We start from the raw sequence: 24,713 nt of genomic DNA on the forward strand, positions 1-24,713 counted from the left end.
CAAAGACCTTTAATACAATAAAGTTTAGAATTTGATACTAGTGAACACTAAGGTAGTGAACTAGTCTTATTCCTGATCTCATAGTGAAGACTCAATATTTTATAAATATAAGGTTTCCTGTAAATTAAAAACAAAAATAAAAACGACTACAGTTTAAGGAAGTTTCCTTCTTTCTATTCCTAAGAATTAAAAAAAAAAATTTTTTTTTAATGTGTATTTATTTTTGAGAAGGAGAGAGACACAGTGTGAGCGGGGGAAGGGCAGAGAGAGAGGGAGACACAGAATCTGAAGCAGGCTTCAGGCTCTGAGCTATCAGCATAGAGCCCGATGCGGGGCTCGAACTCACAAACTGTGAGACCATGACCTGAGCCGAAGTTGGACGCTTTGCCAACTGAGCTACCCAGGAGCCCCAGAATTTTTTTTTTGTTTTTAAATCCTGAATAGGGGTTCCCAGGTGGCTCGGTTGGTTAAGTGTGGGATTTCTTGATTTGGGCCCAGGTCATGATTTCATGGTTCTTGAGTTCAAGCCCTGCACAGGGCTCCATATGGAACCTACTTGGGTTTCTCTCTCCTCCCTCTCTCTCTGCCTCTCTGCCCCTCCCCCACTCACACTTGCACGTCCTCTCTCTAAAATAAATTTTTAAAAAATCATGAATGGATGTTTACTTTTATTAAAATTTTCTTTTATTTTGTAAATGTGAATTATGTTGATTTTTAAATACTAAACAAAGCTTGTAGTCTCAGAATAAGCCTAAGTTTGGGGCACCTGGGTGGCTCAGTGGGTTAAGTGTTCGACTCTTGCTTTTGGCTCAGGTCATGATCTCACAATTGTGAGATCGAGCCTGGAGCCTGTTTGGGGTTCTCTCTCCCTCTCTCTGCCCCTGCCCTGCTCTCATGCGTGTATATGCGCATGCTCTCTCCCAAAATAAATAAACTTAAAAAAAAAATCAGCCTCACTTTAATGTGATGTATTAGATCCTCTTTATATAATATTAGATTTGGTTTGCTAATGTTTTGTTTAGGATATTCTGTGGGTTTTTAATTTTTTTGTGAGATCTAAAATATTTTCTTAATAATGCCTTCTCAGGTTTTGGTATTCAGGTTATTATGCTGGCTTCATAAAATGCATTGGAAATGTTTTCTTCTGTTTTCTGTGAGAGGTATATGATGAAATTGTGAAAGACATGAGCATAAACCCATTTGCTGAATGTATTTTGCTGTGAAATGAGTTTCTTGGACAAAAAATGTGTGGAATGTGATAATGGTGAACAGGTATTCCATAGTGTCATTCCAATAATATAATTGCCTCCCCTCCATGGATAGTGAGTCTGCTATAATACACCTGCTACTTAGTAGTTGGTAGTCCGTATTTGAACTCAACTTTGACTCCGTGGTTGATAGGATAAGCCTTACACAATGGAGGTAACAAGAACAGCTGTGGTGAGGGGAAGTCCATGTTGTTGAGCCCATACAAAGCTTGCTTTCTTGCCATATGGCCATTTTGTACCTGGGTCCATTAAGTAAGCACTGGGTTTGCACGGGGAAGAGACTCATTTCCAGAATGTATTATCTTGTCCATCTCATGGAGATTCTCTTCTGCAAGGTGCCTTTTGTGAACATTCACCTGGGACACAATATTCATTCTTTGTTTACAATGTTAGATGTCCATTCACATTGCTGCTTCCCTAAGACTTTGTCATATATGCAATTATGTTCTAAGTCTTTAACCATCCAGTCAAGCCTTTAACCACTGTCCTTGAATAGGTTCTAGCTTTGGCTCTCAAAGTGAAGGAAGGAGACAACTATATATATTGTTGTAAGTCCTATACCCTGGGGCGCCTGGGTGGCCCAGTTGGTTGAGCGACCAACCTTGGCTCAGGTCCTGATTTCACAGTTTGTGAGTTTGAGCCCCATGTCTGGCTCTGCACTGGCAGTGCAGCCTGCTTGGGATTCTCAATCTCTCCCTCTTTCTCTGCCCCTCCCCGATGTGTGCTTCCTTTCTCTCTCAAAATAAATGAGCAAATTAAAAAAAAAAAAAAAGTTCTATACTTCTTCTATCCCCCCTCCTTGGGGGAGAATTTCCCTTTTATCCCTTTTTCATTCTGTCCTGATTTGGGTTGTAATACTATAGCAGTCTGCTTCTGGCTTGTGTTAGCATGTAATGCAGAAACACCTGGAAACCAGACCCAAATCTTTCTCCTCACCTAACTGGTTATAAGGAGCTGCACATGAAGCTATAGGTTTGGATTGAGTGAAAAGAAAGCAGGTACAGTATTGCATACTAGAGTCTGAGCTACCTGCTTATGTCACTTGTATCTTTCAGACCTGCCTCAGCCTGCTTTTTTTCATCTTCATTGATGAATGCTGCATTTAGTACTTTTTGGTTGGGTGGTTCAGATAACACCCAATTAATTCTGGGCAGCTTGGGTAACCTGGTCACTTGCTTTCCCATGGTCAGGCATTCAGTCTCTCACAAGGCATAGCTTTGCTATAAAACCCTGGAGGTATGCACTCTGATTGTTTCATTGAGGCTTACCAGAGACTTCATGCAACATATTAGCTATCATCTCTTTGAGTATCATCTGATTTGCTGGCATCTTGCACGACTTTTGTACTACAACCTGAACTTGTTGCAGAGCCTTTTCTTTGTTCCCCAGTGAAAGCTGACAGCTTTACAGGTTGATCATTTAGTGGGCCAAGTAACACATCAAGTGGCCTCTAGAATTCATAAAAGCTTATCAAGCATTGTGGGGTTTTGTGTGTGTGTGTGTGTGTGTGTGTGTGTGCTTATTTTAGTGCAAAGGACAGCAACTTATCTTTCACTTTGTAAAGGCTGGACCTCCAGAAACCACTGAGGTGGCAGGCACCTTAATTTTGGGGTGGGGGGAGTTTATATCCTGCCCTGTGGCTTGCATGTCTTATTACTAAAGCATCTACCATATTTGCTACCGCTCTGTCATCAGATCCAATCAGATTAATATTGTGGCCCAGTCTAAAGTTCTGGGAGATGTCAAGACTAGACTAGATTTTGTGGCCTAGTTTATGGCAGAGGAGGAAAATTAATATAGCCTTCAGATAAGATGGTGACAAGTGTATTGTCTGTGATCCATTTCGAGTTAATTTTTGTGAAGGCTGTAAGCTCTATGTCTAGATTCAAAGAGGCAAAGGGAAGGGATAGCATCTAGAGAAATATAACTTAGTGTCAGTGTTCTAGTTCTCAGTTTGGTATGGGTTCATGGATATTGACTCTATTATTAGAAAATAAATTTTGGGGGTGCCTAGGTGGCTCAGTCAGTTGAGCATCTGACTCTTGATTTCGGCTTAGGTCATGATCCCAAGGTCATGGCATCAAGCCCCACATGGGCTCTGTTGAGTATGGAGCCTGCTTGGGATTCTCTCCCTCTGCCTCTCTTCCTGGCTCGTGCACTCTCTCTCTCTCTCTCTCTCTCTCTCTTTCTCACTCTCAAACAAACAAATAAATAAAAACTTTAAAAGATTTCTTCCATGGAAGAATAAAGGCAGTGTGTGTGTCTTGATACAAGGATTATGACTGATTTGATTCAATGCACTTGAGGTATATTTTAAAAATTAAATGTATCTTGAGGTGCCTAAGTCCTGACATTGTGATAGGAGCTGGTGATAAAAAGATGAATCATTCTTCCTCTGAAGGAGTTCAGCTTCCCGGGAAGACAAACACCCAACTAACTGTGAGAAGTGGTATACCAGTGTTACAAGGAACAAGTTGGGGCAACATAGAGGAAGTGCTATATGATCTGATCCTTGAAGGACACTGAGGCAGAGAAGAGTTGGGGAAGGCATAGACTTAGCTTCTTGTGGGTAAATTACATATATTTAATCAAAATTTTTGTCTAGATAATACATTTATGTGGTTTAAAAATCAAGAAGGTTTGGCACAAAAACAGGCACTCAGATCAATGGAACAGAATAGAGAACCCAGAAATGGACCCACAAACATATGGCCAACTAATCTTTGACAAAGCAGGAAAGAATATCCAATGGAATAAAGACAGTCTCTTCAGCAAATGGTGCTGGGAAAACTGGACAGCGATATGCAGAAAAATGAACCTGGACCACTTTCTTACACAATACACAAAAATAAACACAAAATGTATGAAAGGCCTAAATGTAAGACAGGAAGCCATCAAAATCCTCCAGGAGAAAGCAGGCAAAGACCTCCTTGACCTTGGCCACAGCAACTTCTTAACACGTCTCTGGAGGCAAGGGAAACAAAAGCAAAAATAAGAATTGGGACCTCATCAAAATAGAAAGCTTTTGCACAGCAAAGGAAACAATCAGCAAAACTAAAAGGCACGCAACGGAATGGGAGAAAATATTTGCAAATGACATATCAGATAAAGGGTTAGTGTCCGAAATCTATAAAGAACTTACCAAACTCAACACCCAAAACACAAATAATCCAGTGAAGAAATGGGCAAAAGACATGAACAGATACTTCTCCAAAGAAGACATCCAGATGGCCAACCAACACATGAAAAAATGCTCAACATCACTCATCATCAGAGAAATACAAACCAAAACCACAATGAGATACCACCTCACACCTGTCAGAGTGGCTAACATTTAACAACTCAGGCAACAGATGTTGGCAAGGATGCGGAGAAAGAGGATCTCTTTTGCACTGCTGGTGGGAATACAAACTGGTGCAGCCACCTTGGAAAACAGTATAGTAGTTCCTCAAAAAATTAAAAATAGAACTACCATATGACCCAGCAGTTGCACCACTAGGTATTTATCCAAGGGATACAGATAGGCTGTTTCGAAGGGGCACATTCACCCCAATGTTTAGCGGCACTATCTACAATAGCCACAGTATGGAAAGAGCCCAAATGTTCGTCGATGGATGAATGGATAAAGAAGATGTGATATATATTTACTTCAGTATTACTCAGTAATCAAAAAGAATGAAATCTTGCCATTTGCAACTACATGCATGGAACTAGAAGATATTATGCTAAGTGAAATTAGAGAAAGACAAATATTATGTGAGGACTTTAAGATACAAAACAGATGAACGTAAGGGAAGGGAAGCAAAAATAATATAAAAACAGGGAGGGGGACAAAACATAAGAGACTCTTAAATATAGAGAACAAAGGGTTGCTGGAGGGATTACCCCTTGTGGGCAGTGGGGGTGGGAGAATAATAATAAATGAGAGTTTATTGTGTTTAACCATTTCCCTATTGATGGATAGTCTGGCATTTCCTATCTTCTGCAAATGCAGCAGTACTGTAATGAATCACTTTGTACACATCATTTTATACATGTGCAGGTAAATCTGTAGAACAAATTCCCATAAGGATATATAATTGAAGGCCAGGGTAGTAGGTTAAATTATGTTCACGAGCACACATCCTGGGATTGGGAGAGGACTTGCTGAAAGTGGTGAGAGTGAACTACTATGTTTATTAAGCTGTGGTGTCTCCTAAATATGAGACAGTCAGCTATGAATTTCATATATTCATTAATGTGAGGTTGACACTGTCGTAGAATGTTTTTCCAAGTGGAAGGTGGGATTTAATTTCATGCTTCTTAGAACTACCTTTATTTTACTTTTTTAAAAAGATTTTATTTTTTAAGTAATCTCCACACCCAATGCGGGACTTGAACGCATAGGCCCGAGACTGAGAGTTGCATGCTCTGCCTACTGAGCCAGCCAGGCGCCCCTACGGTGTTTTGAAAATCACTCACCTCGACCTTTTATTTTGCAGTTCTGTTTTTCTGTAATTGGTGTGGTTATCTTTTGGCATGGTAATACCTTTTATCTGAGGAACACCAAATTCTCTGCTAGGAACCTGATAGGTTAACCCAGTTCCTATAATTTCTCACACTTTCTTCTGGGAATCTCTTATTTTCTTATTGTAAGTTCCTCTGAATCTCAGCAGATGCGGACATGACACAAATGAGCTTTCCTCTTCTGCTGCTGCTACCCTCTATGACTCGGAATTTCTGTTCACTGATATTATGTCAGCCTTCCCAGTTCTAATGTTTTACAGCCTCTTACAGAAAACCAACAACCCCTCGTGGCCCTAGGGAGTGTATATCACCAGCTGTGAGTGCAGTGACATGGAAAGTATTGATACCATTGACTAGCACGGAGGCGGTAGCTAGTGGAGCTCTCATTCCAGGTGCGCCTTCCTCCATCCTGTTACGTTTGTTCTTTCTAAACTTCCTTTTCCCTTCTGTTTCTCTGAGTGTGTCTTGGACCTGCCAGTGACTTCATAGATTCAACATCTCTTTTGGTGAGAGAGAAAGTTGGAACTTGAAAAAACAAAACAAAACTTGTTCTCTATGGCACTGATTCTCATCCTTTAGTGTGCTAATTGCTGCTGAGCCTTGGGCTGGTGGGGATGAGGCAGTGCGTAGAGCTCCTCCCCCCCAGCAGCAGTGCAGGGCAGTATTACCTCATGGGGACATTTCACATTATTACTCTGAGGATATGGGAGAGTCGCCGACTTTGTGCCAATCCTCTGCTTGCTAAAACTCTTCAAGAATGATCAGATTGTTTTATCAGGGAAAAGTTTATTTTTATTTTTTTTAAGTTTATTTTAAAATTTATTTTTGAGAGAGTGAGTGGAGGAGGGGCAGAGAGAGAGGAAGAGAAAGAATCCCAAGCATGCTTTGCGCTGTCAGCACAGAGCCCCATGTGGGCTTCCAACTCACCAAATGTGAGATCATGACCTGAGTCGAAAGCAAAGGTCAGACACTTAACTGACTGAGCCACCCAAGTGCCCCTGCAGGAGATTTTTTTTTTTTTAATTTTTTTTTCAACGTTTATTTATTTTTGGGACAGAGAGAGACAGAGCATGAATGGGGGAGGGGCAGAGAGAGAGGGAGACACAGAATCGGAAACAGGCTCCAGGCTCTGAGCCATCAGCCCAGAGCCCGACGCGGGGCTCGAACTCACGGACCGCGAGATCGTGACCTGGCTGAAGTCGGACGCTTAACCGACTGCGCCACCCAGGCGCCCCCTGCAGGAGATTTTTAAATACATCAACATAGGGTTGTGGGCTTTTTTTTTTTTTTTTTAAACCTCACTTTCTGGTTTAAACATTATTATCTTGAGTTAGGTAATGCATTTGCTGTTCAGATGATTCAGTGTAAAAGTATTCATTCCACCTGTTCCCCAGTCACTCAGTTACCTCCCTTGAGGCAACTAATAGGAGTTTCTTGCGTACCATTCTGAATTACTCAATGCATAATGTATGATTTTAATGTTTGACTCTGACAAAATGCATTAAAGGTATTACATTCATTAGTCTTCAGGTGAGTTTTAGAATTAAATGTCAAGGGCTTTTTGGGACAGTGTGCCCAGTACTATACATATATTAATACATCATATGTTTTTGCCTCTAGTTAATTCTGGCAATTTGTACTTGAGGCTAGTGTGCGATATAGTGGAAATTTGAGCTCCTCACCTGTTTAGCCTTTATTATCCTTTTTTAAAAACTAAATATGTGAAAATAGAATAGGCAGATGATAGGAACTATTAATAGTTTTTAAAAAATGTTTATTTTTGAGAGAGCAAGCACACAAGTGGGGGAGGGGCAGAGAGGGGGAAGGACAGTATATCCAAAGTGGGCTGTGTGCTGGCAGCAGACAGCCCGATGTCGGTCTCAAACTCACGAACTGTGAGATCATGACCTGAGCTGAAGTTGGATGCTTAACCAACTGAGCCACCCAGCCACCCTAAATAGTTTTATATACTTTCAAAATTTAAGCAGAAAAGAGCAGGCTCAGAAATGTGCATAGGAGCTGTGATTTGAAGTCACCATTGGGTTCTAGTAACACCCTTGCTGTCACCCCTTCTAAGATGGCAGTAAGACTGTACTTGAGATGTGACTAATGTAGATGTTATGTAAGACTGGGAATTAGGAGACCTAGTCTCTGTCCACACTGGGCAAGTTATTTGAGCTCTCTGGAATTCAAATACTTTCTCCAAAAAATCTGACAGAGCTTTCTAAGGCTTTCAGATTATCCACTTGGAGTTGGTTGGGGGGGCGGTGGGGATATCCTGAGCTGCCTGTTTCAGCCTAATAGAGTATTGGTAGCACGCGTAATCTACAGACATGTACAGCCCCCTCTCTGGTTTATTGATCTCTTTTTGAGATGTTACTACTTGCAGCCTAGCATGATTTACAAGAACACTTTGGGCTTGATTGTCACTCCATTTTTACTTGTTCACATTTCATGAGGCAAGACTCATCCCAGGCAGCTGTTGAATGAAATTGGACGTGACCCATTGATCTATGACATGGATTCCCAATCGGTTGGAAGAAATACACCCAAAACTCAAATCACTGTGATCGTCCACAAAAAAGATAGGAAAATTCTCATTTGTTTCACTTTTCATTTGTAAATATGATATACCAGGAGGGGCTCAGGCTTGGGGTCAATTAGAGGAAAATATCACAAGAGAATTGCAAAGCCCCAGAGGACATTTTGACCTCTAGAGAGAACTAGGTTAGACTCCATTGATCAAAACTACTGTGCTCATTCTGGATCCTGCCCCACACCCAGCTGATTAGACGCTTTATATCTGCAACCAGCAGCAGTTTTTCACTAATTAGCCACTCATGGTCCAACTTTAAGGTTCTGTGAGCAGTTACTATTATTTTTGACCACCTATAAGGTAAGTGGTAAATATGTGGACTTCCTTGTTTGTGAGAAATATAGGAAATCCCTGTGGGGATAGAAAGATAAGATCTGAAATAAAATTCAGGAAAGGAGCACCAGTTTTTACATGGGAGATGCTAAATTAGTATTTGATAATAAAACTCAAGAATATTTCTAGGACCTGTTTTCATTATTGATAAAAAGTAGTTACTTTTGGGAAACAGGAATATTTGTCTAAAGGATTTTGCTCTTGCATGTCAATATGCATGATTGTATTCCTGTTTTCCATGTTGGAGCAGTTTTCCTTTACTTGTTATTTAAAGATAATAATTCCCAAGTTTTAAAGGGATACTGGCAATAGAAACATTAAATAGGTTAGGACTGCCAAGTAGAGGATAATTTAACAAATTGAGTTAACTTTCCCATTTCAGTGTTTTTATATAAAATAGAAGCTCTAGATATTTTTTTAAGTGCTAAAGGAATTATTATTTTTTATCTTTATTTTTTATTTTAGAGAGAGAAAGAGAGAGTGCACGAGTGGGGGAGAGGGGCAGAGGGAAAGAGAATCTTAAGCAGGTTCCATACTCAGTGCAGAGCCTGACATGGGGCTCAATCCCCCGACCCTGGGATTATGACCTGAGCTGAAATCAAGAGTCGGATGTTCAACTGACTGAGCCACCCAGGCTCCTCAGGAATTAATTTTTAATAAAGAATAATGTCTAGTGGCGCCTGGGTGGTTCAGTCAGTTGAGTGTCCGACTTCAGCTCGGGTCGTGATCTTGCAGTTGTGGGTTCAAGCCCCATGTTGGGCTCTGTGCTGACAGCTTGGAGCCTGGAGCCTGCTTCGGATTCTGTCTCTCTCTCTGCCCCTCCCCCACTCCCGCTCTGTCTCAAAAATAAACATTTAAAATTTTTTGAAAAAAAGAATAATGTCTGTAGATTTTTAAAGGAATAATGAGAAAGCACCTGAACTCTTTAAGAGAGGATAGAACATAGTAAATTGTTGCTTCAGCTAATAAGGCATAAGTCCAAAATTTTTAAATCTAATATTTTATTTACAAGTAGTATATGTAACTACCTTCTTAATTTTGAATTTCAAGCAATTCGCAAGCATATAGAGTAAAATAAAAGCCTCATTAATACCCCTCCCAAATTCAGAGAGGTATCTACTATTTATATTTTATTTAAAAAATTTATATATATGTATGCATATACAGGTAAATTTATATAAATGTTTACTTTGGATAAAAAATTAGTCATACTTGCTTAGAAGAAGAGTCTTTATTCTTTTTCCTTTTTTTTTCCCCTACCCCCCTCCACTGTCATCACTTCCTAGAGACCTCCAATAACCTGTATTAACTTCCTGGTGTGTGCCCTGTATTTTTTTCAAAGTCATAAAGTCTCCGTAGTCATATAGTCATATAGTCCAAAGTCATATATATATATGTGTATGTTTCTACATATATCTACCATATACACACACATATGTGTATATACATATATATATACACACACACCATATACATGTGCATACATATATATGTACATTTATAGGATTTTATTTTAATCTGATATAAAATCTCACATTGAATCTATCAATCAATTCATTTGGGGAGAACTGACAGCTTTACAAATACTGAGCTTTCCAATCCCTGAGCATGGTATATCCCACATTTAATTCATATAAATAGGAGTATGTGTATGTGTATTTGGCATTGTGTCTCTCCTTGAAACTCTATCCTTTGGTTTCAGTGATGGTTCTCTGTTTTCATAATCTCCCCCTGCCCCCCAACTTTCTTTGGCCATTTCTCACTTTTACTTTATTTGTATTCATTTTATTTGTATTTTATTTGTAGACGTATTCTCCTATGTTATTTTTCAGGGTTTTGTCATTGGCTCACTTTTTCTTGTCCTTTAGTGATCTCCTCTCTACCTATTCAGTGATTATTCACAAATGTTTATATTTAGTTTGTATTTTTTGTTGTTGTTTTTATTGTCTTCTAGACCCAAATGCCTTCTGGGACAGCTCCAGTTTTGCCATTCTGTTTTGCTCAGTAAAATCTAAAAATTTTTTCCAATGATAATTTCTGGCATTGATGTGCTTAAAAAAAACTTCCTCTATTTCAAGATTCTAAAACATTCTTTCATATTTTATTATAATACTTATATGGTTAACTTAAAAAAAATTTTTTAATGTTTATTTTGAGAGAGACAGAGAGATGAGAGAGTTGGGTAGGGGCAGAGAGAGGGAGAGAGTATCCCAAGCCAGCTCTGTGCTGTCTGTGCCCGATGCAGGGCTCGATCCCATGAACTGTGAGATCATGACCTGAACCTAAACCAAGAGTTGGGTGCTTAACCAAATGAGCCAGACACACAGGCACCCCTATGGTTGGCATTTCTACATTTAATACTTTATTCCACTTGGAATTTATTTTTTTGGGAGATACGTTGGGAAAATGTAATGATTCCATGTTGTGTGTGTGTGTTTAAAGAGAGAGACAGCACAAGCAGGGGAGGGGCAAAGGGAGAAGGAGAGAGAGAATCTCAAGCAGGCTCCACACACAGCTCAGAGCCCAATGATGTGGGGCTTGATCTCATAACTATGATATTATGACCTGGGTTGAAATCAGAGGTGGATCCTTAGCTGACTGAGCCACCCAGGCGCCCCATCTCTTGTATTTTTGAGTTGATATTCATCCATTCTTTTCACGATTTGTTCATTTTATGTTAGATTCCTTACTGACCAAATACTGTGAGGGCTGGACCAGGTATATCTTGTTCACTGTTGAATTCCCTGGTATCTAGGACAATGCCTAGATGATAGTAAGATTTAGTAAATATTATTGAATGGGTGAATTATGGAAGAGAAAATTCTTTCATTATTGGTTTTTAACTTAATAACACTTTTCCTGTTTTTTCTTCATATCTTTCATATTGGGAAGTCTTCTACATCTTAGAAGGCTTTAATCTAACCTTTTAATCTCATTGAACTTTGAAAAACATTTTTTTTTAGGGTAAACCAAATAACCTATTCATGTCAGCTCTGCTTTAATTCTTTCCTGGATCCAAGCTTGCTAGAAAAGCAGTTTATATTCACTTTTCTTCTAAGTTAGCAAAGCTTTCATGAAAACATGCTGTTCCAGATGTGGCGTTGTGGATGTAATCACATGTCTGGTACTGTCTCTGTGTCTGCTTAATCTTTACTGCTATCCTGTGCCAGTTCCAGAGGGTATATTTGGCTGATTTGTTTTCTTGCAGTGGGAGCATGGATAATATAATACATAATGAGGATTTACTTTTTTTTGTTGTATGTGTGATGATTATTCCAGTGATAAGGTCAAGGAACCGAGTTTTAAAATGGAAAGATGATTCAACCCACTATTATTTATTGATACCTTCTGTGTGCAAAGAACAAAATGCTATAGAATGTGTCCCTATCTGCAAAGAGTGTACAAGATGAGGGATGTAAGACACAGCCTTCACAAAACTCATTTTAGGCACAGTGCCAAATGAGTGGTATAAAAAATAGTGTGGGCATTTAGGAATGGGAAAAACCACTCTGACTTGGGATGGCAAGGTAAAACTTCTTGGAAAAGTTGAGACTCATGTAAGATCATGTAGGATGTCTGGTTAATGGGGCCTCTCATCTGGGCAGAGAAATGAACAAAACTTGAGATGGAATGCATTGTACAAATATGAGGGCCATTGCATATATGGAATGGGTCAACTTTGTGTCAGAGAGAAGGAAAGGATAGGCAGGAAATTGGATCAGATTGTGCAGGGTCTTGAGTTTTTTTTTTTCTTCCCAAATCATATTCCTTGGAAGTATCCTATTTCATCAAGCATGGGCCATAAATAATTAGGGCTGGAAAATGCTTCATAGCTTTTCTGACATGAAAAAAGAACCTGCTTTATTAATGAGCCTGTCTTTATACATTATATCCATGGGTGCTATTAACTTCAGTACTTTCTGTATGTTTCAGACATTAATCTCTTACCATGGGGGATTGGAATTTACTGGGTGACATCCTAGAGGAAGTTCACTCCCACTCAACTATAGTGGGGAAAATCTGGCTGACCATTCTCTTCATTTTCCGAATGCTGGTACTGGGTGTGGCTGCTGAAGATGTCTGGGATGATGAACAGTCAGCATTTGCCTGCAACACCCAGCAGCCAGGTTGCAACAATATCTGTTATGATGATGCTTTCCCTATCTCTTTGATCAGGTTCTGGGTTTTACAGATAATCTTTGTGTCTTCTCCTTCTCTGGTGTATATGGGCCATGTACTTTATAGACTCAGGGCCTTTGAAAAGGAGAGGCAGAGGAAAAAGTCACACCTTAGAGTCCGGATGGAGAATCCAGAGCTTGAATTGGAGGAGCAACAAAGGATAGATAGAGAGCTGAAGAGATTGGAGGAGAAGAGAATCCATAAAGTCCCTCTGAAAGGATGTCTGCTGCGTACTTATGTCTTACACATCTTAACGAGATCCGTGCTGGAAGTAGGGTTCATGATAGGCCAGTATGTTCTCTATGGGTTTCAAATGCACCCCCTTTACAAATGCACTCAATCTCCTTGCCCTAATGCAGTGGATTGCTTTGTATCCAGGCCCACAGAGAAGACAATTTTCATGCTCTTTATGCACAGCATTGCAGCCATCTCTTTGTTCCTTAATGTACTGGAAATATCTCATCTGGGAATCAGGAAAATCATGAGGGCACTTTATGAGAAATCCAGCAATGAGGACATTGAGGATGAAAGTGGCACTCCATTCCATTTGAAAAAATATTGGGTGGCCCAGCCTTGTATGATTTGCTCTCCCTTGCCTAAAAGAATCTCTTTACTTCAAGCCAACAATCAACAGCAAGTCTTTCAAGTCAATATGCTGAAGTCTAAAACCACATGTGAAAGCCTACAGCCCAGGCAACTTGAAGTGGACCCTTGCTGTATTAAAAAAGAGTGGACTGAGAAGGATCAGCACAGCGGACAGCTCCATGTCCACAGCCCATGTCCCTGGGATGACAGTGCTCGAATTCAGCACCAGGGACAGCAACCAGGCCATTCATTTGGCCTAGAAAATGTAAAGTCCCAGTCCTGGCTAGGTACAGAGATGGCTCCTAGACATTGCCCATCCTATGCAATAGGAACCTGGGAGCAGTCCCAGGATCTACGACCCTCAGGAGAGCCTCTTACAGAGTTGCACAGTCACTGTAGAGACAGTGATGGCAGCATGAGAGAGAGTGGGGTCTGGACAGACAGATCTCACCTGGATAGTCGCAAGGCCAGCTTTCTGTCCAGATTGCTGTCTGAAAAGGGACAGTTGCACAGTGACTCAAGAAGCTTCAGTTCTCAGAACAGCTCTTTCTTGGATCTTCTGCACCGGGAAAATAGTCCCTCGCTTCTGCCTTCTGCCACTGGGTATAGAACATCAATGGTAAGTAAGGACTGATCATAGAACTATTACAAGAGATGTTCCACTCTGGCTGCTTCTTAGTCGTCCCTTTCCAATTTCCTGGTGTGTATATGTGTGTGTTGAGAGAGAGGGAGAGGAGGTGAGGGAGGTTAATTTATAGAGAGTTGAATCCAGTCATTCAGTACATTCAGTTAAATTCAGTTCATGAAATAAAGTTACTGAACACTTACTTTATATCATTCAGTCTTGCAAGAGCTGGGTTTATAAATGGATAAAATACTGTCTCTCCCATCAAAGGGCTCAGAGTCTAGATGGGGAAGTTATACAGATAAACATAAATGTGATCAAGTGTAAGGTGCCATGTTAGAAGGAGTATGCAGGCAAAGGAAGGAGTGGACAATTCTTTATGAATGGGTCAGGAAAAGCTTCATTGTTGAAGTTACTTTTGAATTGAGTCTTTTTTTTTTTTTATTGTTTTTGAATTGAGTCTTGAAAGATGTAGTGAATTTCTCCAGAACTAGGAGGACTGGGGTGCATGAAAGAAGGACATCCCAGTACAGGGAGCAGCATAGACAAAGGCTGAGAGGTGTGACACAGCAGGGATGTCTGGGGAGCTACATGTGGCTGGAGCACTGAGTGGTAGGAAGGCTATGGAGAGGGAAGGGTGGAGAAGGGTCATGGAGGCCTTGTGGGAAGGCAATGGAGAACCCATAGAGGGTGTGCAGCAGAGGAGTTAAGGGATCAGCATTACATTTTAGAAAGCTCTTTCTATCACAGTGTGGAAAATGGATCAAAAGAGAGCATTTGTAACCTTCAGCAGCCCTTGTCTTGCTAAAGAAGGAGGGTGTGCTCCATTGTTTTAATAGCTCTGGCATTTAAAGGTCATATACGAATATTTGGTGATATATTTCACAAAGACTAAAATCAATATAGTATTGATTTTAATTCTGTTCTCTGAAAAGCCAGTGTGGAATAAGCATTTCCTGGCCATTGTTAAGACATAATGGATATTTACTGTGGACTCTTCTCAGTTCTGGAAAAAGAAAAAATGACATTTGCTTTATCCACTGCTCCTAATAGCTTTAAAAGTTTTTTTTTTTTAATGTTTATTTTTGAGAGAGAGAGTGAGAGCAAGAGCAAGCGAGCGAGTGAGCAGGGGAGGGGCAAAGAGAGGAAGACAGAATCCAAAGCAGGCTCCAGGCTCTGAGCTGTCAGCACAGAGCCCAATGTGGGGCCTGAACTCACGGACTGTGAGATCATGACCTGAGACAAAGTCAGGCACTTAACTGACTCAGCCACCCAAGCACCCCATAATAGCTTTTTTCCATTAGAAAGAAATCCCCCTAGTTGAGCTCACTTGGTTGAACTTATACACTTGCTTTTTCCTGTTAATGATAATGATTAAATCTATGATGATTGAATCTCTATCCCAATTTCATATATCCTGTGAGTTTAGAGATATTTTTATCACACTAAAGCCATATCTTGAGGCTTTGAGGAGGCATCATCCTACTCAGAGTTTTCCTATAATACTTCTTTCAAACTGATATTCATTTCTTGGCAGTGACTGGCCATCTATTCAGGAGACTATGTTTAATTTTTTTTTTTAACATTTATTTTTGAGACAGAGACAGAGCATGAACAGGGGAGGGGCAGAGAGGGAGGGAGACACAGAATCTGAAACGGGCTCCAGGCTCTGAGCTGTCAGCACAGAGCCCGATGCGGGGCTTGAACTCACGGACCGTGAGATCGTGACCTGAGCTGAAGTCAGACGCTTAACCGAACTCATGGACCATGAGATCATGACCTGAGCTGAAGTCAGATGCTTAACCGACTGAGCCACCCAGGCGCCCCCAGGAGACTATGTTTAAGATCAGAGTGTGGCTACTTGGAACCCCATAACAAACTACAGCAGGGTTCTCAGCCCTGGCCACGAGTTACAGTCATCTGGGAGCTTTAAAAAATTGTCATGCCCAGGACCCATCCAATTCCATTTAACCCAAAATCTCTGGGGTGGGGGGGATGCAGGATCAGTATTTATGTATGTATGTATATATATATGTGAACTATATACATATATATGTGTGTATACATATGTAAACTGTATACAGTAAGACCTTGGATTGCGAGTAACTTGTTCTGTGAGTGTTCCACAAGATGAGCAAACATTTCCAATAAATTTTAACTTGATAAACAAGTGATGTCTTGCAATATGAGTAGTGTGTGATGCTGAATGTCACATGATCACAACTGAACCAATGGTTCTTGAAATTCACTTTGATATACAAGTGCTTTGGAGTACAAGCTTGTTTCTGGAATAAATTATGCTTGCAAACCAAGGTTGTACTGTATATGCATATATATGTGTGTGTATGTATGTGTGTGTGTGTGTGTGTATGTATATATATATGTATATATATGTATATATATGTGTGTGTGTGTGTATATATATATATAAACACTGATTCCAAGATCAAGAGTCACATGCTCTACTGACTGAGCCAGCCAGGTGCCCCTAGGATTAGTATTTTTTAAACTCTCATGGTGATTGAAATGTGCAGCCAGTGTTGAAAACCACTATTTTAGAGTAACCTTGCCAGTGACTCATGCTTCTTACCTACATTTGTGAAGTCAGCAAGACAGTTTTAATCATTTTCCCTCTCTTGTACCTGCTTCCATGTAAGAGGAGAATTTGTTTTGTCAGAGAATTGAGGGAGACACGGTAGTGTTTAGTAGAGACAGATTTTCTTAATCTCTCAGATTATCTTTTGGGAGAGGCCAGCCATTTTTGTGAGTTTGGAGAAAAGATGATGAAGATGATAGGCCCCTTTCTTTTTTTGTCTTCCACTTTCTTCCCTTTGTTTTAGTTTATTTTTTTTTAATGTTTCTGGGAATTACAAATAATGTCTTTGGACACAGAGCTTTACTACTTATGGTAACTTTCCCCCAGACCTCTTACAGGGTTGACAGGAGACTTCACTTCCCAAGTGGCAGGAAGACTTGGGGATTGAGGCCACAGCTGTCAACTCCAGAGCACTGTGGCTGACACATCATGCTTCTTGCCAACAGAGAGATCTTTAATTAGAAATTAGTGCAGCAAACAGGATTATAATCATCTAGGGTCAAAACATGGACTGTAAACTGCTTTCTACACTGTCTTAGGTCCTACATGGCAGAATTTTTAGGGCTCAGTCAGATGCATTTTGACATTTCAGAGCGAAATGACTTCTGGTAGGACCACAGTTGCTTTGTCACTTATGATGTGTCCCATAGAGGGAATTGTCCAGCAATAGAAATGCATTCTATTTTAGAAGGTTACAAAAGTCACTTGGAGGAGCCATGATTTTATGCTCTGACATTTCCCTTACTTTCACCCAACCCCACAGTTTCTTCAAGTCCAAGCTCATTGATTGCTAAATAATTTTGGTCAAGGTTGGTTTTTGGAGGATAGATTTAGCTGGGCATGGAAAGCAGACTTCCGGTCTGGCCAAGTGAGCCTGGGGAGGAGGGCTGGCTGAGTTTTAGGAACCCATGCTACCCTCTGAAAATGAGACGTTTCCTCATTGTTGAATGCAGAGATGCAATGGAGCAGTAATTCTCTTGCTGAGTTCCACATAAAAGCACTAGGGAAGCTTTGAAATTTTCCCCCATAAGAATCTCTGCTGATGGAGCCTGGACACCAGTATTTTTTTTAAGCTCCTAGATGATTCCAGTGTGCAGCCAGAGTTCAGAACCATGGCTATAGAGGAGGGAGGTTTTGGCATTAGGAAGAAGGTTGTCCTGTGAAGTTTTCCAATTTTCGGGGCATTCAAGTGATAAAGAGTGCTCTCCTTTTGTAGCTTCAAAAGCTGAGGATGCTTGCACTTCTTGGTCTTTCTGCCTGGGATGCACCACCCGCCTCAAGACTTGGCATGACTGATGGAGCCAGCTGTGCCAAGGCCCTGCAGAGTTCTCTTGGGCCATTATCAAGGAGGGGAGAGATAAGGGTGAGGTTGAAACAGTCAGGAGCTGATATATGGGGCTTTATAGGCCACAGAAAGGAATCTGGGTTGGATGGCAGAGGGGTGGTGGTGATCTGACACATACATTTTAAAAAACACACTTTCTGGAGAGTCTATTATAGGGCTGCTATGGTCTGAATGTTTGTGCCCCCGCCCCCCCCAATTCATATGTTGAGACTTAATCACCAATATGATGGTATTTGGAGGTGGGGTCTTTGGGAGGTGATTAGGTCATGAAGGTAAAGCCCTCGTGATTAGGATTAGTGCCCTTATCAAAGGGGCCACAGAGAGTTCCTTATCCTATCTGCTATGTGAGGACACAGAAAAAAGACAGCTATCTATGAACCAGGAAATGGGTTTTTATGAGATAGTGAATCTGTCAGTACCTTTATCTTGGGCTTCCCAGCCTCCAAAGCTGTGGGAAATAAATAATCCACCCTGTCTACAGTATTTTGTTATAGAAGCCTGAATAGACTAAGACAAGGGGTAAGAGTACAATCAGGGAGGCCAGCTAGAGGCTTACACAATGACCCAGGTGAAAGAGGCATGTGGCTCAGACCAGGGGTACCATCATTTATGGTTTGCATGGAAGAACAGTTTTTTTCTTACTTGTTGTATTTCAAATTAAAGTAATACATGCTCATTGAAAGAAATTAAAGCAATATAAAAGAACATAGAGAATAAAATAGGAACCTGACCATGTGAGGATTCATCTCTTCTCATCTAGATTCAGTTCTCACTTCTCCCTAAAGGCAACTGCTGTGAACAGCTTGGGAACACACCCCTACCTTTCTCAAGGTATTCATAATCCATCTTTGAGGACAAATATATGTCCACACATATATGTTAATTTTTAAAATATAGATGTGATCATGTAGAGATGTGGAGATGTCTTTGCAATTTGCTTTTTCTCAGTTGATGATACATCACAGGGATCTTCCCATGTCAGGATTTGTGGAAATGCCTCAGTTTTTTTTTTTTTTAATGCTTATTTATTTGTGTGAGAGACAGCATGAGTAGGGGAGGGACAGAGAGAGGGAGACAGAGAATCTGAAGCAGGCTCTGAGCCATCAGTGCAGGGCCCAATGTGGGGCTCGAACCCATGAACCATGAGATCATGACCTGAGCCAAAGTCAGATTCTTAACTGACTGAGCCACTCAGGTGCCCCAGAACTACCTCAGTTTTACATCACTTCATGCTTTTGTATGGTATTAATGAGCCATAAGACACTTGATGGCCAGTTAGCCATTCTAACTTTTTTTTCTCCTGCACACAATGTTGCAGTGAATGTTTCATACATATATCTTTAAGTGGAATTGTTGGTTTTAATGGGCATACATGTTTTATATTTTGATAGATGCTGAAAATTTTTGCTTAGGAAGGACCACACCAATTTATTTTCTTATCAGTACATTGGTACTTCTTTTCCCACATTCTTGTTCATACCAGCCATTATCTCCCCCCCCGCCCACCCCTGCAATTTGATGAACTAGACATGTTCCCCTTCATTTTAATTTACATCTGTAATTACCGGTCAGGTTGTTCATGTTTATTGGTCATCTGTATTTCTACCAAGAATGATCCTTTCCTATCTTTTCTGTTGGGATACTTGTTTTTCTTCTGATTTTTAGGAGCTCTTATATGATATTATGTTAACTCTTTGTATGTATATAGAAAGATTTTCTCCCAGTCTCCTGGTCTCTTATCCCTGTTTATAGCATCTTTGAATTTTTAATATTATATTAAATCTAAAATCTCTATTACTTCTAGGTTCTTTGTGTCATTTCAGAAGGTCTTGAGGTGCTAGGGTGGCTAAGTCAGTTAAGCATCTGACTCTTGATTTCGGCTCAGGTCATGATCTTGTGGTTATGAACTCAAGCCCTGAGTCAGGCTCCACACTGAGCATGGAGCCTGCATGGGATTCTCTCTTTCCATCTCTCTGCCCCTCCCCTGCTCATGCTCTGTCTCTCAAAATAAATAAACATTAAAAAAGAGAGAGAAGGTCTTTTTTTTTTGACTCAGCATTAACAAGGATTATTGGATGGATGTTTTGAGGATGAACTGTACTAATTTATTGAGCCCTTTGGCTGAGAAGTTTAAAAAATTTTTTTAAAAAACATTTATTCAGTTTTGAGATACAGAGAGAGACAGAGCATGAGTAGGGGAGGGGCAGAGAGGAAGACACAGAATCTGAAGCAGGCTCCAGGCTCTGAGCTGTCAGCAGAGTCTGACACAGGGCTCGAACTCATGGACCGTGAGATCGTGATCTGAGCCAAAGTCGGAAGCTTAACCGACTGAGCCACCCAGGCGCCCCTGGCTGAGAAGTTTTATAGAACAATCAACAAAGCATCTAAAGAAGAGGAGGAAAGATACGCACTTCATTAAGAGCCTGATGGTGGTCTAGACACTGCCGTGGGCTTCCTTTCTGTAATTATTTCCATTTTATGGATACAGAAATAGATGACTTGCCCAAAGTCATACAATTAGGATGTGATGAAGCATAGTCCTTCGTACATAGCAGGGACATAAATTAATATTTACTGGATGAGTGAATGACCTGGAATTTTATCCTAAGTCTGTCTGACTCAACCCAAGTTCCGTCTTCTATACTTTGTTGCTACTTCTTGCTCTTTCTGCACAAGGGAGCCTAAGTGTAGCATATTTTTAGGATCAAGGATAGATTACTGCAAAATAGAATATGCCACAATGGATCACTTTCCACATTTTACAAAGTAAAAAATCTGGCTAATTGTAAAAGGGGCAAAGATGGAGCTTTGGAAAAGGTTGGCTTAGAGTTTTAGACCTGGATTTTGGATAAAAACAACAACCGGAGAAGAATAAGAAGATGGCAGGTGGGATCAGAGGTTTCTGGGAATAGAAGCTCTTACGTGGGCATTCATCTCTGGGTCAACCTAGAATTGTCTTCTGCAACAGGGTTTGATTGGATCCCTGGTATCTGTGACATATACAGGGTCCCAGGTGGGTTGTCAGGACTGACTTTTACAAGCACTTTGAGTCTATTTAGTTTTATTTGTCTTGTTTCCTCTCTCTTTCAGAACATGCTTCTAGAACTTTCATCTATTATGAAAAAATAATTCATGCTTGGGGCCAGAAAAATGGACCAAGGACCAACCAGCATCTGCAGGAGAAAAGTTGCACCTTTGTTAGCTCAAACTGCAAGAAGAATTGTGGGAACCATCCCCTCCACAGAGACACCTGCCAGGCGATGGGTGTGTACAGGGTGCTCCCACCTGGGCCCACCTCCACAGGAGACCTCCCTTCCCTGATGGGGCTGGGATCAACCTCTTACTGCCCCACTTGGCCTCACTACCTGAGGCAGGTCTGATCTCTGGCAGGATTAGGCAGGGAGGAAGTGTGCACCCTGAGAGAAAATCCAGGGGTAAAAGCTGCTGCCACTCTGAGGGGAGAAGGATTGAGGAGCGGCTATCCTTCCCCCATCCAGCAGCCTCATAGGGCTTGTTGACCTGCTCACTGCAGAGAGCACCCCAGCTCTGCAGTGGCATAGCAGTGGCAGTTGGGACCATTGGATGGATGGATGGATGGATAGATAGATAGATAGATAGATAGATAGATAGACAGACTAGATAGACAGATTAGACTATTGGTTCTGTCTCTCTGGAGAACCCTAATACATTGGGTAACTGCCTGGGATATTGCAGAAGGGAGCCCAGCATTGGATGGGGCTGGTCTGTGTTTCTAGCCCAAATGGCTTCTGAGTCTTCTCTGTCCCCATACTTTGCAGAAGTGGAAATGAGGCGTGGAGATATGAAGAGGCATGATCTGTTCCACAGTGAGTTGGTAGAAGAGCCAGTGAAGACCAGGTGGATGAAAATGATGCTGGGGCCAAGTCCAAGTGGGTGCCATTAAGGGGCATACCATATTCCAGGTGCTTAAGACACATTATCTATACCTGTTTTATCTACAACTGTGCAAAGTTATTGTTTGCCCCCATTTTATAAACCAGAGAAGGCTCAAAGAGACTAAGTAACTTGCCCCACAGCTAAAGGTCACACAGCTAAAGTGCATGCAGTGCAGCTGAATTGAAACCCAGATCCAGGTCCAGCTGTTCCGAGGCCTGGACTCCTTCCAGGAAGCTGTGAAGTCGTGTTCTCTCTCTTGTCCATAACAATCAGCAGCCCCCGGGCAATGATTTATTTGCACATCCGTCTGACCAACTAACCTGTGAAAGCTACAAGGATAAGGCCTGTGCATTTTAAGTCTCGGATGCCCAGCATGCAGCGTAGTGTTGGTTGAATGAATGTATGTTTATGTATAGATGCCAAAGACAATATAGTACCCATCGCTTTAAACTCTCCAGTCTATTCCTTATTCACTAGTGTTCTGTCATGTCCTGTCAATAGGTTTATTATGAGAGATTCTTTCAGAAGAGTCTGTAGGGCAGCACTTTTTTTCTTTGATTTAAATTTCCTTTACCCTCAGAAGCCTTTATAATGTCATCAACTGTTCAGCACAAATAGAGGTTTAAAAAAAGGGGCACCTACCTGGGTGGCTCAGTTGGTTAAGCATCTGACTCTTGATCTCAGCTCAGGTCTTGATCTCAGGGTCATGAGTTCAAGCCCCAAGTTGGGCTCCACGCTGGGCATGAAGCCCACTTAGAAAAAAAAAAAAAGTTAAAGGACCAGTGTAAAATGTAATGCTACCAGTAAATGCTGGTGTGTCTCTGACGGTTTCCATCTATTGCTTTAGGAGGAGGATCACTGCCTCAGGGATGCACTGGTCTTCAAAGGGGAAGAATAAAATCTAGCCATGAAGAACCAGCAATGGCTTTTTTTGGCTGACTGAGCAGGCCAGTGGCAGGTATATGCTGGGATCTGTAGGAGTCAGAGGTGGTGAAAACAGAAGGTATCGTGTTCTTGAATCAAATGAAAGGAAAGACACTTGCATCATGGGATATGGGATGAGTGGCTTTTTCCATCTCTCTGGGCCTTGATTCTTTGACACCAAGAAGTATCACATTCATTTATACCAGGAAAGCAAAGCTGCTCAATGGGGAGAATTGGAAACCCATCCCACTCTGGGCACTATCACAAGCTGATGTCAAACATCAAGTACAGTCTTGCTAGTGCAGCCTAATTGAGGGGGTAGGGGTGATGGTCTGGAGAAGTAGAACTGTTTGAAAGAAGAGCCTAGTTATTTACAAACAGATACAACAAAACTGTTGGCAGGGACTGGTATAGGGGTAGCCAATCTGAGAATCCTCATTGTACCCTGGAAGTAGATATGAATCCCTTCAAAGGTGCACATTCAAAGGAAAGGAAATAATGGCTGTTGCCCATTTGGGGCAGGATGGTGTTTAAATGCTTCCCTTCTACAACACACAATAGCTTTTTAATTCTATTTCCAACTATGATGGTCATTCCTGCCACAAGTGCAAACATCAGGGTCAAAGGTGCAAGTGGCCATCAGTTCTAAATGACCATGTTTTAAGTTTATTTATTTATTTATTTTTAGAGGTGGGGGAGAGGCAGAGAGAGAGGGAGAGAGAATCCCAAGCAGGCTCCATGCTGTCACAGTGAATCCCGACATGGGGTTTGATCTCAAGAACCATGAGATCATGACCTGAGCTGAAATCAAGAGTCGGAGGCTTAACCGACGGAGACATCCAGGCGCCGCTTAATGACCAGGTTTTCTTAACCAAATTTTGAGACAAAGATTCACCTGCTTTTTCTACAATGGATTAAATAACTTCATGTCTTCATGCAAATAACTATATTTTACCTTTCACACCTAAAATGTTATAACTGTGTTGTTTTCAGAACAGCACACATTTGCTAACCCCATTATATGCTCCCTGGAATCCCTTCCTCCTTGTCTCAGTAGGGTGCCCAGGGAGTAGAATTCAGTAACCTTAAATTTCAGTTTTCCCATCTGGTGGATGGGGCAAGGCCATGTACTTCCTGAAGCTCAGATCTCAGCAGCACGGCGCTCTTCAGACATCATGAGAACGTATTATTTATGGCCTGACAGCTTAGCCAGAACACGTGAGGCCAGCGTCGCTCATGGTCATCTGGCCTGCCCTCCATTCAATACCTTGCTTTCTGTTTATATCAAAATCCAAGATTCAAAATGATCAGATATACTTTTCTAGTTGTAATGTATTTACTCCCTTAACCACAATTCTAAACTCCCTGTCTTGCTAATCATTGTATCTTGGTGTTGGTTTAATGCCCCTTTCTCTTGGCTGACTTTCATTTAGCTTTTTCTTTTAAATTAAACCTATTATTTTGAGATCCTTGTAGATTCACATGCCCTTGTAGGAAACAATACCCTTCACCCAGCCTCCCTCCAGTGGTGACATTTTGCATAGCTACCCACAACATCAAAACCAGGAAATTGCATTTAATGCCTATTATCTACTCTCACAGGCACTGGGGATCTGAGGAGTCACTTTAGCAGTATCACATGTTTTAGATTTCTAATCATATTAATCAGGTAGCAGGTAAAGGTCCAAACTAGACGAAGTCACATGGCTTCTCTGGGAGAAAAGATTGCCTAAGGCCTCCAGCCCTGTGATCTGTAACAGGGTTCAGGGGCAGAGAAAGCCAGCCTACAATGCATAATGATATGTCTTTATTTCATCAACAGAAATGGTGTCGAGACAAAA

At 41.1% G+C, this 24,713-nt stretch overlaps 1 protein-coding gene and 1 long non-coding RNA gene across 2 annotated transcripts; both read left to right on the forward strand.

Annotated features, from left to right (window-relative positions):
- The first annotated feature begins 12,482 nt into the window (after nt 1–12,482).
- GJA10 (gap junction protein alpha 10) lies at nt 12,483–15,023 on the forward strand. Its single transcript, XM_043591945.1, is given in 3 exon segments — nt 12,483–14,096; nt 14,099–14,164; nt 14,167–15,023. Coding segments are annotated over 3 exon segments (1,617 nt in total). The 5' UTR covers nt 12,483–12,652; the 3' UTR covers nt 14,274–15,023.
- A 5,386-nt stretch (nt 15,024–20,409) lies between these two features.
- Nucleotides 20,410–22,860, forward strand: LOC122489766. The gene is made up of 2 exons (XR_006298990.1): nt 20,410–21,297; nt 21,831–22,860. It is a non-coding gene; the product is annotated as an uncharacterized LOC122489766 (long non-coding RNA).
- Nucleotides 22,861–24,713: the final 1,853 nt, after the last annotated feature.

Source organism: Prionailurus bengalensis, chromosome B2 (genome assembly GCF_016509475.1).
Source record: "Prionailurus bengalensis isolate Pbe53 chromosome B2, Fcat_Pben_1.1_paternal_pri, whole genome shotgun sequence".
NCBI classification, from domain to species: domain Eukaryota; kingdom Metazoa; phylum Chordata; class Mammalia; order Carnivora; family Felidae; genus Prionailurus; species Prionailurus bengalensis.